This window comes from Culex pipiens, chromosome 1 (assembly GCF_016801865.2).
Source record: "Culex pipiens pallens isolate TS chromosome 1, TS_CPP_V2, whole genome shotgun sequence".
NCBI classification, from domain to species: Eukaryota; Metazoa; Arthropoda; class Insecta; order Diptera; family Culicidae; genus Culex; species Culex pipiens.
The window spans coordinates 120,020,017-120,039,484 of NC_068937.1; the positions used below are offsets into that span (position 1 = coordinate 120,020,017).

General features: G+C 39.1%; 2 protein-coding genes across 14 annotated transcripts in view; one reads left to right on the plus strand and one right to left on the minus strand.

The window, feature by feature from the left end:
- Positions 1-19,468, minus strand: part of LOC120423960 (peripheral plasma membrane protein CASK) — a 539,239-nt gene that overhangs the window by 226,411 nt on the left and 293,360 nt on the right. The window lies entirely within an intron of this gene.
- Positions 15,491-18,741, plus strand: LOC120423959 (uncharacterized). The gene is made up of 5 exons (XM_039587942.2): positions 15,491-15,884; positions 15,941-16,744; positions 16,796-17,886; positions 17,948-18,263; positions 18,323-18,741. Exons 1-5 carry the CDS (start codon positions 15,797-15,799, stop codon positions 18,607-18,609), a joined length of 2,586 nt encoding a protein of 861 aa, XP_039443876.1. The 5' UTR covers positions 15,491-15,796; the 3' UTR covers positions 18,610-18,741.

Sequence of the window (19,468 nt, forward strand, 5' to 3'; positions counted from 1 at the left end):
TGGTCATCTGTCCGATTTGTACTGAAAAATTACTCATTTTGATTGCATGTTTTAAGTGCTTTAACTATGTTTAGTCAGACTATCTATGTAGTTAAACAATAGCTGAAGTCTTCCTCTTTCGATTGGTGGTCCAACCATCTGGATTGATTCACAGGGAAAAAAGATATAAGCGTTCAAAATGTCCCCTTTTTTAACGCTTAAAAGTGACGCTTTGGATCGAATTTCTGAACTGGCCCCCCAATATAGTAAGTAAAGACATAGTCCTATGTCAAAAATTAAAAACGCATTAGGATATGACGGATAAACTGATGATCATGACTTTCTTATAACAAAATTAGATATTTCAACAGGACTTGTTATTGAAATGACCACTGTTTTGTTATCTGCCCGGTATGATACAGTTTTTGTATATTTACGTACCATTTTTGTATGGGCAGCTGCCAATATTGTATGACGACTTTTCTGATTCCACCAATGACTCAAAATGGCTTAATGGCTTACATAAAAAAAAGCTAAAAATACACAAAACCGATTTCGTAGAGAACTGCTTAAGGCTCTCTAGTTAAACTTTGTAATGAGTTCAATAATCAATTCTACTCTTCATAAAAAAAACAAAGGTTCGCTTTAAGGTGATAGACGGTGTCCTTCACTTTTGGGGTAATGACTGTCAATGATGTTTCTGAATTCAGGGTCCAGAAATAGTAAATTGAAATGAAAAAATAATCACTATATGTAAAACGCTTCTACAAAAAACACAAAGAAACCCTTTTTGATTGAAACATTCTGAATCAAGATTTGAATGTTTTTTTCTAAAATAAACACGGCCGCCAAATGGCCGATTGGGGATGATGCCTTCCAGAGCCTTAAAAATTCCAATTACTTTCGCAGTGCCAACATCTCTCCAAAATCAACTGCATCCGTATCTCACACACCAACTATCACAAGCTCGAGCCCCTAATTGAATTACCAAGTCAAGCTTGGGCCCTCGCAAGAACTCAAGGCCCGACAAATGCAGCTCAGCTACATCAAAAACAACGTACCGAAAGCATCGACAAAAAACTAATTCATTTTCCAGCTTTTCCAACACATCTCAGTCAGAGGAAAAACAATTTTACAATTTTTCTGGCTCGGTAACTTTCTTATCGTATGTCTAGTAAAATAAAAAAGCTTTCACCACTCTCTCCATGCTCAGTTCGCCCGGGAATTTCGATACGGATCAAACTCTCGTCCAGAAGTCCAGCCCCGAAGGAAAACGAAGAGCTGCATTTAGCCTTGCGCTCGGCAAAGCAAATAATCTCCCAACTCGGACGATTTGACCGGCTGATGTGAAGCGAGCAAAACTGCACCCGGGATGCAGCCAGCTGTGGAAGAAACGAACAAACAAAAAAACACACACCGGATTCCATTTGGCAAATCAGCAGAAGCTTGTCCCTCTCGTGGGCATCACCAAGCTCAGCCGATAATTGAATCAGCCGCACTAATTTACTGCCAACCAGGTGGTCCCCTGCGGAGGTGAAGATTGGAAAATTCTCCGACTCTTTGAAGTTGGGGCCAGCTAGGGAAAAAAGTTTTTCACACACACGGTGTACCTGGAGTTGATTGGAAATCCTGTGAGTTGTTTGGAATTCGCCTGAAGGTATGCAAGGAAATTAAAATTCGATAACTGAATTAAGTGAAAATCTGCAGCGGAATAACGTCATGATTCGAATTCCCGGACGCTTCGAAACCCGGACACTTCATCTTGTTTTATCAATTATTTGGATATATGTTCGCATTATGAATGTCAAAACTGTGTTATTTGATGAACTCCAACATCAAATTTCATTTGAAAATTGTTTGAACGCTGTAGTTAATGCCAAAACAATTAAATAAAATAAAATTATAAGTTTATTAAAAATGCGAAACATTTCACTTGAAATATTTCATAGGCGTTCGAAGCACCGGGAAGGCAAAGCAGAAATTTATGGTTTCGATTTCCTTAAATTCTAGTTAATTTTCATATAAACTATCGATTGTTTTGATGTTAACAGCTTATTTGAGACCTAAAGAATGCCATTCACTAACATTTCAGTCCAAATTTGTGCGATTCATAAGTAAAATTGAGTGTCCGGAATTCGAAGCAAAAGTGTCCGGATTTCGAATCAACTTTTATCAGTGTCCGGAATTCGAAGCACAACAAGTCATTTTAATTTTAAAATTCTGATGAAAAATTGTTAGAAAAGACATATTTTGCATGCATTTTCTTGAAAATGACTGTTTATACTACATCCTTATGATATTTCTACATTTCCAACTTATTACATGATTTTTTTGCCAGCTATAATAAAAATGATATGCTACTAAGTGTCCGGATTTCGAATCATGACGTTATGGATGAGCGGGTTTAGAGAGTTGATACCTGAGGGAGTGCAAAAAGATGCAACTGTCATGTTTTTTTTTGGCATTAGCAAGTCAAACTAATCATATCTTTTCGTGTAAAAATATGAATAACTTTAAATCTTCATATATCTTGCGGACTTTAAGAACATAGTTTCGAACTATAGAGGAGGGTGAAGAGACTCGATCAAACAATTCATGCATAAACAAATACATATTATATAAATTAAAAAGTTCTGCTGTATAATGTAAATTCTCGTTTTTAGTAAAAGTTGCAATGTAGTTTTTAGAAATAGTCGCAGTATAGTTGAAATTTCTCCCAAAACGATTGTTCCCTTATTCTCTTACACCACAAAACGAGCAACCTCCTAGGGGAGGGGCTTAAACTTTCAACGATGCAACAAAACCCTCGAACCTTGCAACTTTTGTGTCACTCAGCGTGAAATACGATTCCCAACGTCGTCGAGTTCCAATCCATCGAGCATTCCTTTCGATCTGTGCCAGGATTCCGAGGAAAACCCAGCAATGCCAAAAAGCAGCAGCAAGGAGAGGTGAAATCGAATCCCCAGGTGTTATAACTCTTTCAATTTACACAGTTGAACGTTTGCACGTCTCCCTCCCGTAGTAGCTGACGGTTTGACGGTTTAGATCCAAAAGACGTATCGTCACACCATGGGGAGGGCCCAGAAGGTACGGAAAGTTCAAGTGAGTCTCGGTACACCGGCGAGCGAGCTTCAGAGTTCGACGTTGATGGCTTCCGCATGGTTTCCGTTTTTCGAGCGACAAAGACTAGGTTGGATATGGAGAGACACTTCAATTTAACCGTCGCTTGTGTTTGGGCGAAGCGAGATTTCTCAAGTGTTTGATAAGCTTTTCGACGCCGCTGCATGGTGGCGCTCTGATGTGTACGCATTCTTGGAATCACTTGAACGCCCGACGGAGGTCGTGCATTTTTAAATAGCCTTTTATGTAACGCTGCACGACTTTTGAGGGTTGTTCTAGGTGCAATGCACTTGAGAGTTGCTTTTGTGAGGGTTAGTTTCTTGTGAACTTTGACTGTTGATTAAGTTGACAGAGTTAGTACTTACCTGAGAAACCATTGCAGTCGAAATTAGTCATAGCCTTTGCACTTACTTTCTTCAACTACCATCGTTGCACAAAAATATTTATCAACCTAAAGTAGCGCCCTAATTTTGGCACCTCTTTACAAAGAGATTCCTGCCGACATTTTCGTCACTCGTGTTCTTTCATCTTAACATTTTCACGATAACGTGCCGTTCTCCACTCACAAGATAAAACAAAACAGTCGGCTTTCATTTTTAAAACATCACTCTACCACAAACGAAACACTATTTCAGCCAACTTTCCACTTCAAAAAGGGACTATATCTCACGTTACGTGTCGGTGGGTTCCCATGAAACTAGAAAACATCCTTTGTTGCACCCACCCACCTTTCTGCTCAATACCAAGCAAATTTTCCTCTTCTCTTCAGCTTTTTCCCCGTTAATCCCGTGACGTGTTTATTTATTTTTCTTGTCCCTCGAAGTGCTCGAACCTTTCTTTTTTTTCTCTCTCTCTCTCTCTTGTAAGTAGTTTTAGTGGTAAAGAGCAAAATGACGTTTTTGCACTGCCAAGCCTGGACCAGGAAGCAGGCGAAGACAATAAATCTCAAGGGAAATGCCGCTTCTTCTTCTCTCTTCTGCTGGTCACCGATTTCAAGCGAAGCTCTGATTTGTAGTTTATGGCAGAGGGAAAATTGAACGAACAAAGGGACAACAAAGGATCAGCCAATCATGTGGGGGTTGGTGAATGCAACGGATTTTTGTTAAGAGGAGCTTACCGGGACGTAAACAAGGCTTGCCTTTGTCTGCATCCAATGCTCGGTGTAGACGCGTAGTGAACATTTATAAAGATCCGGAAATATCTTCAAACCGGACATTACAATTAGACTTATTCTCATAGGAAGGAGGAAATATCAGGTAGATTCACCTGACCACAGGGGGGCTACCAAGAACAAAAGGAAATATCAAAGGGTTAATGAGATTAGTGAGAAGGTAGACACCATGTGGCGAGGTAGTTAAAAGGATTACATGACAAGGAAGGAAGTGTGTAAATCTGATTAATCCGTCCCGCTTACTCTTATGCTGATCAATAATTTAAACTATATACTTCAGTAGTGTAACACGTAGGTTTAATGTTATATTGTAAAATTTTCCAAATAAAAGTTAAGTTCGGAGATCACTCCCAAAAACAACTGTTTTACTTCAGTCAATTGAGAACTCCTCATCCTCGTATTGGAACGAGCAGTCTCCAGCAGCCAGCAGTCTCCAGCAGTCACCCGGGATCAGCACCAGCAGTTCTACTTGGAGTCGTCGGCAGCCAGAGCGTAAGTTCCGCAAATTAAAAACGTCCCCACACGTTTTTACATGGTGGCTCTGCAGAGAGGATTAGGAGAAGTGCTTGTCGGAATCAAGCACTGAGGACTCCGAGCTTCCGGTCAGTCGAAATCTGATCGTGATCGTAAGTAAAAGCGTGTCCGACGCTATAGAGCGGACAAGTGATCAAGTGTGAGCAGTGTCAGGCTCAGTTAGTGCAGACGAATTATCGTCAAGAGTGTAAAAGCGTCTCCGACGCTCTAGAGCGGTCAAGTGACCAAGTATGAGCAGTGTCAGGCTCAGATAGTGTAGACGAGTTATCGTCAATAGTGAATAATCCTGGACAATAGTCCAGAAGAACACAGTGAACGATCCTGGGCAAGAACCCAGAAGAAGAAGAAAGTAAGAAGAACCTTTTTCAACATTAAAACTTTACTTCAAGTAAAGGGAAGACTGGATGAAAATTCAGAGATCCGCTTGGTTGCAGAAAATCACCAAAAATAGTAAAAAAAAAAAAAAAAACCTTTTAATAGATAGGTGATTTCAAGAAGTGAAGTGAGTGGTTAAAGGAAGACTAGAAACACATATATAAATAAAAAAAAATATATATAATAAAGGAATAAAAACTGTAAGATTGCAAAGCAGATTTAGTGCAAAGCGAGTGATAAAAAAAAAAAAATATAAGAAGTAACACAGCGAGGTCGAACATCAAGAAGCAACATCGAGCATCAACATCGACAAAGCAACATCGAGCATCAAGAATCGACGAAGCAACATCAAGCATCAAGGATCGACGAAGCATCATCGAACATAAGGTATTTAGAAATATGGATCACAAATTCATAGTGAATCCAAATGGTAGGTGCAGGAGTTGCACCAATCTTGATGATCAGCACATGCTAATGTGCAGTCATTGTGATCGGTTCTTCCACCTGCAATGTGTAGGACTTGGCCGTATGCCAAATAAGAATGAAAACTGGCACTGCATCAAGTGTGATGCAGTTGCCAAGACTTTACAAAGTTTTGACCAAAAGGTCAAACAATTAGAAAAAAGTATTGAGGATGTTTCAACTAAACCCTCAACAGAAAACAAAGATATATTGACTTGCCAGTTTTTACAAGGCATAGTCAATAAATTAGAAGGACTGTCAGTTCAACCAAGAACTGCAGATTCATTTTTATTTAGGCAAACTTTAATAGACTTGCCAAAATTCAACGGCTCTTTTAAAGATTGGCCAAAATTTAAACAAACTTTCTTTGAAACCACCAAGCTTGGTAATTTCTCTGACATAGAGAACTTAAACCGGCTTGAAAAATGTTTAAAAGGAGAAGCTCTACTTAGAGTCAACTCCCTTTTATCGGATTCTAGTAACGTCAGCAAAATTATGAACGTTCTAGAAGAGCGATTTGGGAGTATTGAACAAATTTACAACGGATTAATGAACGATATTATAAAAGTTCGTAATCCGAGTTATGATAACCCAAAATCCATGGTTGATTTTATATCAGCCATCGGAGATTTGGTTATTAATATGGAGAGTCTTCGTCATGAAGAATATTTAAACGATCCTCGACTAGTTCGGGATCTAATGAAAAAACTTCCACCTGGTCTTCAGAACCAATGGTTAGATAATATAAACGAAGAAAAAACGCTATCATCACCTATCAATCCTTATAAAGCTCCAACGATAAAAGATTTTTACACTTTTCTAAAACCAAAAGAAAAGGTAGCCATTGCAAAATTAGTCGATTCTGATAGTTCAAATTCAAGAACTAAATCAGAACGAATTCTTTACACACAGGATACAAGCCAAATTAGCTGTATCAAGTGTAATTTAAATAATCACAAACTAATACAATGCTTTAAATTCAAAAAAATGACACCAGAAGAAAAGCAAAAATTTGTGACGGAAAAGAGGTTATGCTTCTCTTGTTTAGGAGCAAATCACGTAACAAAACAATGTCGATCTGCTCGAATTTGTAATATAAATAATTGCAAAAGTAAGCATAATAGGATGCTTCATGGAAACAAACCAGATTCTGGATCAGGAAGGGTATCAACAGAACATACAGTAAACTGTCATGTTAAAAGGTACAACAAGGTCTTTTATCAAATTGTTCCAATAACGTTGATAAATGGTAACAACAAAGTTAAAACCTTTGCCTTTCTTGATTCCGGCTCATCAGTAAGTCTCATAAATGCTGATACTGCAGAGCAACTTCAGGTTAAGGGAGTATTTAAACCAATGACATTAGCATGGACAAATGGAGATACCCAAGAGGACTCCAAAAGCATGTCAGTGCAAATAAGCATCAAATCTTCCAACAATAGTAGATTTAACGTTAAAGATCTACGCACTATCGAGAACTTAAAACTTCCAACACAATCTCTAGACATTAACTGTCTTAGAAAGCAGTTCTCGTATTTAAAAGATGTTCAATTAGAATCATATGAAAATGCAACACCTACAATACTATTGGGTTTGCCTCACGCTTACTTGTTCAAAGGGGAAAAAGAAATATCAGGACAATTTTCTGAACCTGTAGCAAAATTGACTAAGTTAGGGTGGGTATTATATGGCAATAGTAAACATGACGCCCATAACAACAACGAACATTTATTTGTAATTTCAGAAGACATAGATGATGAGCAATCAATTAAAGAAATGATGTCCAAATTCTTTTCGGTTGAATCTTTGGGAGTAAAAGTTCCCGAAAACGTTCTTATTTCTAAATCAGATGAACGTGCCTTACAAATAATGGGCAAAACATTAGTACCAACAGAAAAGGGATATGAAATTGGTCTATTATGGAAGGATGACAATGTTAATCTTCCTAATAGCTTCAAAACAGCTCTGAATAGATTCCTCCTTTTAGAAAAAAAGAGCGCTAAGGATCCTTCATTGAAGGAATGGTATAACAATAAAATAGATGAATATTTGGGTAAAGGTTACCTGAGAAAGTTAAGCCCACAAGAATCAGTAGCGGAACTTCCGAGAACCTTTTACCTGCCCCACTTCATAATTGAAAATAAAAATAAAGAACCCCCAAAACGAAGATTGGTCTTCGATGCGGCGGCAAAAATTAACGGTATTTCATTAAATTCTCAGTTGTTATCTGGGCCTGATATGACCGAATCATCTCTAGGAATTAAAATGCGCTTTAGGGAGGAACCAATAGCTGTATCCGGTGATATACAGGAGATGTTTCATCAGGTGGGAATTCGTAAGGAGGATAGAAACTCTCAAAGAATTGTTTCTCGAAAAAATCCTAATGAACGTTTAGACATCTATGAAATGCAAGTAATGACCTTTGGTGCCACTTGTTCTCCAGCCTGTGCACAATACGTAAAAAACACTAACGCAAAACAATTTTTGAACACTTGTCCAGAGGCAGTTGAAGCTATTTTAAAAAATCATTACGTGGATGATTATCTAGACAGTTTCAACGATTTAAACAAGGCAACAAAGATTGTGTTAGATGTGATAAAAATCCACGACAAAGCACACTTTAAGATGAGAAATTTTATCTCAAACTCAAAATCATTGTTGGCAAATTTACCCAGCGATAGAATAACTGCATTGAACGAAATCAAATTAGACATGGACGAGAACGTTTTTGAAAAAGTACTCGGCATGTACTGGAATACGGATAAAGACAATTATAAATTTAAAATAACCGCCAAATTTGATGAGATACAAGATCCTACAAAAAGACAGTTATTGTCGTTTGTTATGAGCATTTACGATCCCCTAGGTTTGATTGCACACATAACGATACACTCAAAGATCATTATGCAAGACCTTTGGCGTGTTGGAATAGAGTGGGATGATAAAATTCCAGATTCAGTAAAAGAAGATTGGTCTACGTGGATAAAACTATTATCTACACTAAACAACCTTAGAATTCCTAGATGTTATTCATATGCAAAGAATATTATCAAAAGAGAACTACATGTATTTTGTGATGCGTCAGCAAGAGCGTACGCTACCGTCATCTATATCAGAACTATACATGATAAGGGAATTGATTTGACAATAGTAGCAGGTAAATCAAAAGTTGCCCCTACAAAAATTATGTCAATACCTCGTTTGGAACTACAAGCTGCTGTATTAGGAACAAGACTAGCAAATACTGTGCAAAAGGAAACACGGTTGGAAATTAATACAATAACTCATTGGTCCGACTCAAAAACAGTTTTAAGCTGGATAAAATCTGAAGTCAGGAAATATAAGCAATTTGTGCAATACAGAATAAGTGAAATCTTAGATACCACAGTAGAGTCTCAATGGCAATACATTGATACAGCCAACAATCCCGCAGACGAAGGAACTAAAATGATAACAACACAATCAAAATGGGTTTCCGGTCCAGATTTTTTGAAAACTTACGATAACCTTTGGAAAATTGGAGATAAAGGTTCCCCAGATCTGAGCCATGAGGAATTACGACCTATTTTTACCATAGCAGCTATAGATAAACCAAATTTTGATTGGTTGAACATTGAATGGTGCTCTGATTGGACCCGTTTAAAAAGGTCGGTATGTATAGTAATGAAATACATAGATTGGTTAAAACATAAATCAAAACAGACAACATTTGATAAAAATATTACAGCCTTTGATATGGAAAAGGCAGAAATAATCCTTATCAAGAAGGCACAATGGGACTCGTTTAGCGATGAAGTGTTGGACTTGACAACTAAAAATAGAATCGAAGAAGAGAGTAATATTAAACCACTAACACCAATCTTAGATAAAAATGGCGCACTGGTTTCAAACACTCGGTACGTCAATGCTAAATGCTTACCATATGGAGCTAGACAACCATATATTTTGCCTAAAGCTCATTATGTTTCACAACTCATTTTGAAAAAACATCACGAAATCTTTTACCATAAAAAGAGAGATGTTGCAATCGCTGCAGTGAGATTGAAATACCATATAATTCAGATAAAAGCAGCTATGAATAAAGTTGTCAATAGATGCCAATATTGCAAAAACAATAAGGCGAAGGCTTACGTTCCACAAATGGCGCCTTTACCTGAATGCCGAATTCAACCGTACGTAAAACCATTTACGCATACAGGAGTAGATTATTTTGGTCCTTACAATGTCTCAATAGGTAGAAGGACCGAAAAAAGATGGGGAGTCGTTTTTACATGTATGACGACAAGAGCAGTTTATTTGGAAGTTGCACACGATCTAAGTGCAGACGCCTTTTTGGTCTGTTTAAACTCCGTTCAAAGCAGACGGGGGAAGATAAAGTTCTTGTATAGCGACAATGGCACCAACTTTGTAGGTGCAGATAATGAGTTAAAGAAAATTCGCTATAGGCTTGCGTCTGATGGAATCGTTTGGACCTTCAATCCTCCATTATCCCCTCATTTTGGAGGAGCATGGGAACGAATGGTAAGAGAAATTAAGTCCTTGCTTCCTAGCGATACTATGCCTGAACATACGCTTAGAGCACTCCTCACTGAAATTGAATTTATTATAAACTGCAGACCACTTACATCTATATCGTTAGATGCAACGGATGACGAACCTATTACCCCGCATCATTTCTTAATGGGATGTGCAGGAAGTACTGAGACGTCACTAAACGATGTTTCTAAAGCCGAAGCCTCAAGGCAACAATGGAAAAGAGTACAACTCTTAGCAAAGAATTATTGGGACAGGTGGTTACACGAGTACCTGCCCACTCAGGCAAAACGATCAAAATGGTCAAAGGTTGTAAAAAATGTGAAAGTTGGCGATATAGCACTTATAGCAGACGACAATCAGAAAGCCAAATGGAAAAAGGGAATGATAATAAAAATTCATACTGGCAAAGACGGTAATGTAAGATCAGCAGTGGTAAAAACCGCTAATGGTGAATATACTAGACCAGTCGTGAAATTAGCAGTTTTAGATGTTTTGGAACCATCTAAACCTAAGGAAACTGAAAAACAAACTAAAAATATACAAGAACAAAACCCAGTACATTTTGTAGGCTATACAAAGGTTATTGAAAAACCAAAAGCCAACTGGGGTATAAGAAAACAAGTAGACATAGATGAAGTTAAAAAATTAGCTTCAAGGTTATCTGCATCCGACCCTAAACCAAAGAGGAGGAAAATTATTAGACCCTGCACCTGGATGAACATTTTAACAACGTTGTATTTTATATGTTTATTCCTTGGAAAATCCCTTGGATTTCAAGGATCTGGATTAATTGCATATGATTGCAGCAATCCTGAGGTAAATTTAACTAGCTACTCTCTCTTGGACGTGGCTTCATGTTTACCACCGACAACTAATCTGTCAACACAGGAAATATATATTCAGGTGTTACAAAAAAAGGTGAACAAGGAGACAAAAGTTTTTCAATGTAAAGTTATAATACAAAGAAAAATTAGGCATTGTGGGATGCATTCGCACACATCGGATTATTACAAAGGGTATGAATACATAGTTAAAGATTTTACTTCAGAGGAATGTAGATATTCACAACAACTGGGAACAATCAAATTAGCGTATGACTTCCACCTTCACGAATTAAAACGCAATGCTACCACTAGAGGGGAAGAGTTGATCGTTGGAACACTTTCCGGTAGCAGTTGCAGAGGTGGGACTTATAAAACTCATCTTTACACCTGGGAAGACGCTCTGGTTTACTACCAATATGAAATTACTCTACGCGATTATACAGCAGTAGTAGATTCAGAAAATGATATTATTCATCTGAGAAATGGTTTAACCTGCACGTACAGCCAAGGAAAATGTCTGGATGCAGAAGATGGGTACTTAACATGGGACATAGAATTCAATAAAAAATGCGAAGAAACTGAATTTGAAGTTTTGTTTGAAGGGGTAGTTAACAAAACCGTGAATAACGAAAATTCAAACCCAATGTATAGTACTATTACTTCCACTCATTTGTTCTCGATACGCACCAAAGATGTAACGAGAATCTGTGGAAGAATAGGGTATACCACTGATCACCCCCGCATTATTCTTTTAGAAACATCTGTTAGAGATTCCCCATTCACGAAATCAAACGTGGTGGGAAGAAATTTTGATCTCTTTACATATTTCAACTCAAAAATTACGTTCGTAGAAAACTACTTCGGACAAAGTATGACGGAGTTGTACAATACTGTAATGACAGAGATGTGTAAAGTCGACAAATCTTTACTAGAAACAAAACTAACATTAGCAAGAATTAATCCAGCTGAATTCGTCTCAAGCATTATAAGACGATCAGGATATACAGCAGTAGCAGCAGGGGAAGTATTACATGTACTCGAATGCAAACCTGTATACGTAACACCCCGGTTTGAGGATAACTGTTACCAAGAGATTCCAGTATTTTATAATAATAAATCCATGTTCATTGCACCAGTAACAAGAATTTTACAAAATCGTGGAAATCAAATTGATTGTACACCAATACTGCCTGCAAAATTTCGCATTGGAGGGAAATGGTACACAGTAGATAACAAATTTAGAGAAACGGTAGCACCGTCTAAAATATCAACAGAAATAGTCACAGCTTGGAAATACACTCCTTTACCAAACTTAATGGAAAGCGGTGTTTATGACTATGACAGTGTAGAGAAAATGAAAAACATGATTTATAATCAGGTAGACAAACGCGTTGCCTCAAATGTGCTTCATAGACTATTAGACGGCCATCAAACAGACCAACAAGGATATCGATTAGAAGCATTAAATGTAGTTGAAAAGGCCCAGAACATTATATACTCGATTTTTGAATCATCATATATTATAGGTTTTTGTCGTATTTCATCATTCTTTTCTGGAATAATCATGATGAGTTATATATGTATACTAATATTTAATCCCATGACATGGATAATGATCTACAGGAAGATAAAATGTAACAAAACAAGAGAACAAGCACAGATCAACATAAATTTAGAGACGCATCTGTAATATTTTATTTTGTAAACCATAGGATGATTTACGGGTCCCGGAATGTAGACGCGTAGTGAACATTTATAAAGATCCGGAAATATCTTCAAACCGGACATTACAATTAGACTTATTCTCATAGGAAGGAGGAAATATCAGGTAGATTCACCTGACCACAGGGGGGCTACCAAGAACAAAAGGAAATATCAAAGGGTTAATGAGATTAGTGAGAAGGTAGACACCATGTGGCGAGGTAGTTAAAAGGATTACATGACAAGGAAGGAAGTGTGTAAATCTGATTAATCCGTCCCGCTTACTCTTATGCTGATCAATAATTTAAACTATATACTTCAGTAGTGTAACACGTAGGTTTAATGTTATATTGTAAAATTTTCCAAATAAAAGTTAAGTTCGGAGATCACTCCCAAAAACAACTGTTTTACTTCAGTCAATTGAGAACTCCTCATCCTCGTATTGGAACGAGCAGTCTCCAGCAGCCAGCAGTCTCCAGCAGTCACCCGGGATCAGCACCAGCAGTTCTACTTGGAGTCGTCGGCAGCCAGAGCGTAAGTTCCGCAAATTAAAAACGTCCCCACACGTTTTTACACTCGGTCACTATGTATTGGAAGGAAAATTTTAATACAATAAATAAATTCAGTTTCAATAATAAAAACTAACTTAATCCACCTATGTGGTTGGTGCCTTCCTCACTTTTTTCCAACACTGGGTGATATGTGAAATGATGGGTTTGGACACAAATTTCGTCTGATTTCGTTAAGTTCAGGAATACTAAAACACACATATCACTCAAGGGCTCATAAGTGGCATCTTAAGTGGTCATAGCTTAAGACAGGGTTGCTAGATCTTCAATGTTTTAGACTCGTTGGAAAGGTCTTTTGATTACCTTACCAACGATGGGTCGGATGGGGGATCCGGACGTTGTTTACATACATTTAATTGAGATCCGGCTACAAAAAAAAGTACATAAATATCACTTAAATGGTCAGAACTCGAGACAGGGTTCCCAGATCTTCAATATTTTAGACTCGTTGGAAAGTTCTTTCGATTACCTAACCAACGATGGGTCGGACATTGTTTACATACATTTAAGTGAGATCCGGCTACAAAAAAAGTAAATAAATGTCACTTAAGTGGTTATAACTCGAGACAGGGTTGCCAGATTATCAATGTTTTAGACTCGTTGGAAAGGTCTTTCAATTACCTAACTAACGATGTATAATATGATGATATTTCACTTACTGCCATTTATATTTATATTTATGATATTTCAGTTTACTGCCATTTATTCAACTTCCGAAAATATGCGAAAACACATTTTTATACATAACTTTTGAACTACTTATCGAAACTTCAAACAATTCAATAACAACGTATGGGATCCTAAACCAAGTCGAATACAACTGGTTTGGTCAAAATTGGTTCAACCAGTGTTGAGAAAACTGCGTGACATTATTGATGACATACACACACACATGCACACACATACACACACACACATACACACAGACATTTGTTCAGTTTTCGATTCTAAGTCGATATGTATAACGTCATGATTCGAATTCCCGGACGCTTCGAAACCCGGACACTTCAACTTGTTTTATGAACTATTTGGATATAAGTTCGCATTATGAATGTCAAAACTGTGTTATTTGATGATTTCTAACATCAACTTTCATTTAAAGTTTGTTTGAACGCTGTAGTTAATGCCAAAACAGTTAAATAAAATAAAATTATAAGTTTACCAAAAATGCGAAACATTTCAACGGAAATATTTCATAGGCGTCCGAAGCACCGGGAAGGCAAAGCAGAAATTTATGTTTTTGATTTTCTTAGCCATTTTTTATATAAACTATCGATTGTTTTTATATTAACAGCTTATTTGAGACCTAAAGAATGCCATTCACTAACATTTCAGTTCAAATTTGTCCGATTCATAAGCAAAATCGAGTGTCCGGAATTCGAAGCAAAAGTGTCCGGATTTCGAATCAGCTTTTAACAGTGTCCGGGATTCGAAGCACAACAAGTCATTTTAATTTTCAAATTCTGTTGAAAAATTGTTAGAACAGACATATTTTGCATGCATTCTCTTAAAACTGACTGTTTATACTAAATCCTAATGATATTTCTACATTTCCAACTTATTACATGAATTTTTGACAGCTATAACAAAAATAATATGGTACTAAGTGTCCGGATTTCGAATCATGGTTTCGAGCTTTAAATAAAAAGTTAAATTTTAGACCAGGATTATAGCCTTACCTCAGTGAGGAAGGCAAAATGGAACCAATAATATTGTATTTGACACATTCCGGCGTTGCAACGTCACGAAATTGCAGTGACTCTGGAAAACGTTGCAACGTAGTGAGAAATAGCAAAATTTCGACCCTTTTTGGTTTCATACTAATTAATAGGGGAACTATACCCTTTCTCAGCCTATTTCTATTATCGGCCTATCAGCACTTTGATCATGAATTACAACTTTCATAAAGTGTTTTTGACTGTTCCAAAGTAATTAATAGCTCAAATAAAAGTGAGCAAGCAACTCTCCATTGTTGAAACATCTGAAAATGTTGATTTAATAGCGGAAAACGGAAAAGTGATGAGAATTGGTCGAACGGCTTAGAGTGATTAAAATGGGTATATTTCCCCTAAGTAATGTTTTAATCATGATAAACATTTCTTATTGTTTATCGAGCTCCAATTGATGATTGGATCAGGAAAACAACGAAAAATTATACAAAATCAGCCAAAACGTGTCGTTTTTGGCACTGGAGAATGTGTCATTAATGCTTGATTTCACAAACGAAATTCTTCTTGCTACGAAACGCCAAGACATGTAGCAAATTACCGATAAGCTAGACAACCTTGCTTTTCAACTTGATTCCCACTGTATAACAAACCGGTTCTTGCTGGATCAGATGTTTACGACCAAAAACCAGTTTCGGCATCGCCATCGGAAGATTTGTTTTTGTTTTCGATTCGCGTTTGCGGACGTAATTAAGTTGTTCTTCTATCGTTAACACATTTCACTTCAGTTGAGCCCGCAAACTCTTGCTGGCCACGGTGGAGTTCTCTTTATTGTGTAATTTAAAAAGCAAAGCAGAGATGATTTGGCTCATCCTTGTGACTTTGTGCATACGGACGGCTTCCAGCGCAACGGAAATGTTCCCCAACGAACGAACCTCTTTGGATGGTAAGAATTCCCATGAATATCTCGAACATTTTATAGTGCTGAGCTACTCTTGCAAGATTGCCGACTTCGCTTCTACCGCATCGAACCGTATTCTGCCGCGGCTCCAGCCAGCGGGAAGCCCACCCGAATCCGGGAGTTTCCGCACATGGCAGCGATCGGTTGGACCGAACCGGACGGCTCTATCCAGTGGAAGTGCGGCGGATCGCTCATTTGGGACAACTTCGTCCTGACGGCTACCCACTGTGTGCTGGATTCGCGCAGTATTGCTCCGGACGTGGTGCGGCTGGGAGACATTGACCTGTACAGCGCGGATGACGACGAGTGGGCGCAGCAGTTCCGGATTGTGAAGATTGTGAGGCATCCGGAGCATAGGTTTACGGCGAGTTACAATGATATTGCGCTGCTAAAGCTGGACCGCAATGTGGTTGAGGACGGTACGGTGATACCGGCTTGCCTGTGGAGGGATGAAGAGGTGAGGTTCAAGGAGCTTGTGGCTACCGGTTGGGGTCGGACCGGAGTTGGGGCGGATTTCACTCCCAAGCTACTACAAGTATCGTTGAAGCCGATTTCAAATGAAGAGTGCAGCAAGATTTATCCTTACGATCGGAAGCTCAGGCAAGGTCTTCAGAGTCAACATCTATGTGCGCGCGATGAAATTATGGACACCTGCGAGGGTGATTCCGGAGGTCCACTGCAGTTCAAGCTGATGCATAACGGTCGAATGACGCCGTTCATCATTGGCGTTACGTCGTTTGGGTCAGCTTGCGGAGTTTCCCTTCCGGGAGTCTACGCGAGAGTTTCAACATACTTCGACTGGATAGTCGATACTATGCGACAGCATGAGGCGGTTGGACTTGAAGGTATGCGACAAGAATGATTCATAAGATCTTTTAAACGATTTTGTTTTTCAGCAAACTACAACGAAACGTTCTGTGCCTTGCGGTATGTAACTTTCCGCGAGTACGATAAGCAGGTAGGCAAAACAATAGATGGGAATTACACTAGTAAAGATTTGACCAAATTGAGGATCTACGCGGAAGACCTTCCTCGACAATTGGCCAGGATTCGTTGGAACGGACAAGGACCGAACTGCTTCGGTGTGATTGTCGACGAAAACACGGTGTTGACCGTGGCTGATTGTACCACTTTTAATGGGAAGTCACCGACCTTCGTCACCTATCTGAACAACAAGGTTGCGACCATCTCGAAGATCGTTGTGCACCCGGAACACGCGCGTGGCTCCGCCTACAACAACATTGCTATTTTGAAGTTGAGCAACCTTTTAGATCTACCGTTGGACTTTCGACCTTCCTGTATCTGGCACAGCTTGGACTACGAAGGTCTCATCTACGCGTACGGCAAGGGTCGTCGCGACATCAACCGCTTCATAGACTACGGAGAGGGAAGCTTCTTAGACCCTAGACAGTTCAATCACCTGATTCAATCTCACATTATGGATGCAAGCAGCTGTATAGTTTCGGAACGGTTTCTTCCCCGTATGACCAAAGGACCTGGCCGAGACCATTTGTGCGTGGGTAATGACGTCTTTTTGGTACCCGGATCATGCGAGCAGCTAACGGGTAGCATGCTCGGGAAACCCTCCGGATTCTTCTACAACACCGTTGCTTTAACCTTACTTAGCAGGGACTGCGGCTTTGGTGAGCATTTGATCAGCACCCGACTTTACAGCCATGTCGACTGGATGAAGTCGGTGCTGCTGCCAAACTTCCGAGATTTTAGTGCGGTACACTATGTTGATGCAGACCTTCAGGAGGGTAGTAGCTGTACGCTGGGCAGTGGACTCACCGGACTATGTGTTTCGGCAGATCGATGTACGGGACAGCTCAAGCAGTCCCAAGGACGAATCACGTTCTGTTCCAGCGGATCTGTTATTTGTTGTTCCCCACAAAACATCGGTGGAAATAGTCGGATTCATCAAGATATTCTAGGCTGTCCTGAATTAGTCCCGAAACTTGCTGGAGAGACTTCGAATGGATCGCTGGTAAGATCATACGTGTTTTGGTTATTTCAATCAGCAGCTTTGTTATGGATTTTATTACTAGACAAGAATCGGCTGGCTCGCAAATGGAACTCCTCAATTCCACTGCATGGGATCAGTGGTTAGCCGTTCATCTGTCCTTACAACGGCAAGCTGCTTAGGAGACAGCCAACCTAGCATTGTCCAACTGACAGAGTCTGGATCCCAGCATGAAGTGGATAGAGTTTTGAAACATCCCGGATTCAACGTCACTGACCGCACCAATGACATTGCACTGATTCGGCTGAAGAATCCGCTTACTTGGACCTCGTCCGTGGTTCCAATCTGCCTCTGGACGAACGCTACCCACACACCGATCGAGCTGGACATCAACTATCCCTGTAAGATGCTTGAAATTCTTCGTTATATCAGTAAAACGATAAGATTTCATTTTCTTCAGCGGAAAACTCTTACTACACGCCCAAAAAGCACCACCCGATGTACGGCTCGGACTGTCAACGGACGCATCCACACGTGATCAGAGACTCTCAGCTGTGCACGCGAAGTCCCTACGAAAGTGCCGTGTGCGTGACTTCCGGAGATCAGCTGATATGGGCGGATGAAGATGCAAAGGTTCGATACTTGGTCGGACTGTCCACAAACTCGTGCGAACAAGTCAAGTGGAAATATTCCGTTTTCACAAGGATTTCATCTTATTTAGCGTGGATCAGTGAAACTGCATTTTAAATTATTTTGTGCAAATTAAACCTTATACATTCCTCAAACATCTCGCGCCATTTTAATTCCCGTAACGAGTCCATTCTCCTCCCAAAACATCACAAAAATAAACAACTTATCACTTCAAAAAGGATGGCTCAATTTCCGGCGTCCATTTTTATTTCTCTGCTCCGGCCCAAAACAAATTCGTCAAGAACAAACGTTTTTTTTCCGGGAGAAACTGTCATTTCCTTGCCATCCCCCCCCCCAAATTTCCCCTTTTCCGCATTCGAATCGTTGTCGGTCTCTAATCTAGCAAATGTCTTATCATCGCCATTGTTGTTGCCAACGGAAACTGCCAGGCTTCAAAGTGCCATGCTTTTCTTCTTTTTTTTTGCGTTGGCGGAAACCCCCCTTAAAAATAACACAACACAAATTCACAATTCAACAACTCGATGAAACGGAAATGATGTGGGTTGAGTTTTCGATGTTTTATTCTTTTCGTTTTTGGTTGCGTTAATAACTCTCACTTTCGCACTAGACGTCGACGGCTTTATCATCCTGGGGCCATCATTCATCACGCCGGATCGTGGGAGGAAGTAATAGAAATCATGATATTAAAAACTCGCAGCGAAATTGATAGATTGGAACCATAAGATGTTCCATTCTGAACTTAAACACCACATTTGAACAAAACTGTGGTTTAGGCTTTTTTGAGAACAATTAAAAATGTCAGACCTAATTGTATGACAATTGCCACAAAACTGGTGATTTAAGATGTTAAGTAAAAGATTAGAATTTTATGACAAGTTGATAGAATTTATTATTCATTAGGGGAAGGTGGGGCAAGACGACCATATGGGGCAAGAGGAACAATCGCTCGTAAGGC

Bases quoted from the DNA above. Each gene is read 5' to 3' on its own strand.
- LOC120423959 (XM_039587942.2), top strand. From the start codon at position 15,797: ATGATTTGGCTCATCCTTGTGACTTTGTGCATACGGACGGCTTCCAGC. The intron at 16,745-16,795 runs GTATGCGACAAG...TTTGTTTTTCAG, and splicing joins TGAGGCGGTTGGACTTGAAG to CAAACTACAACGAAACGTTC. The intron at 17,887-17,947 runs GTAAGATCATAC...TTTTATTACTAG, and splicing joins AGACTTCGAATGGATCGCTG to ACAAGAATCGGCTGGCTCGC.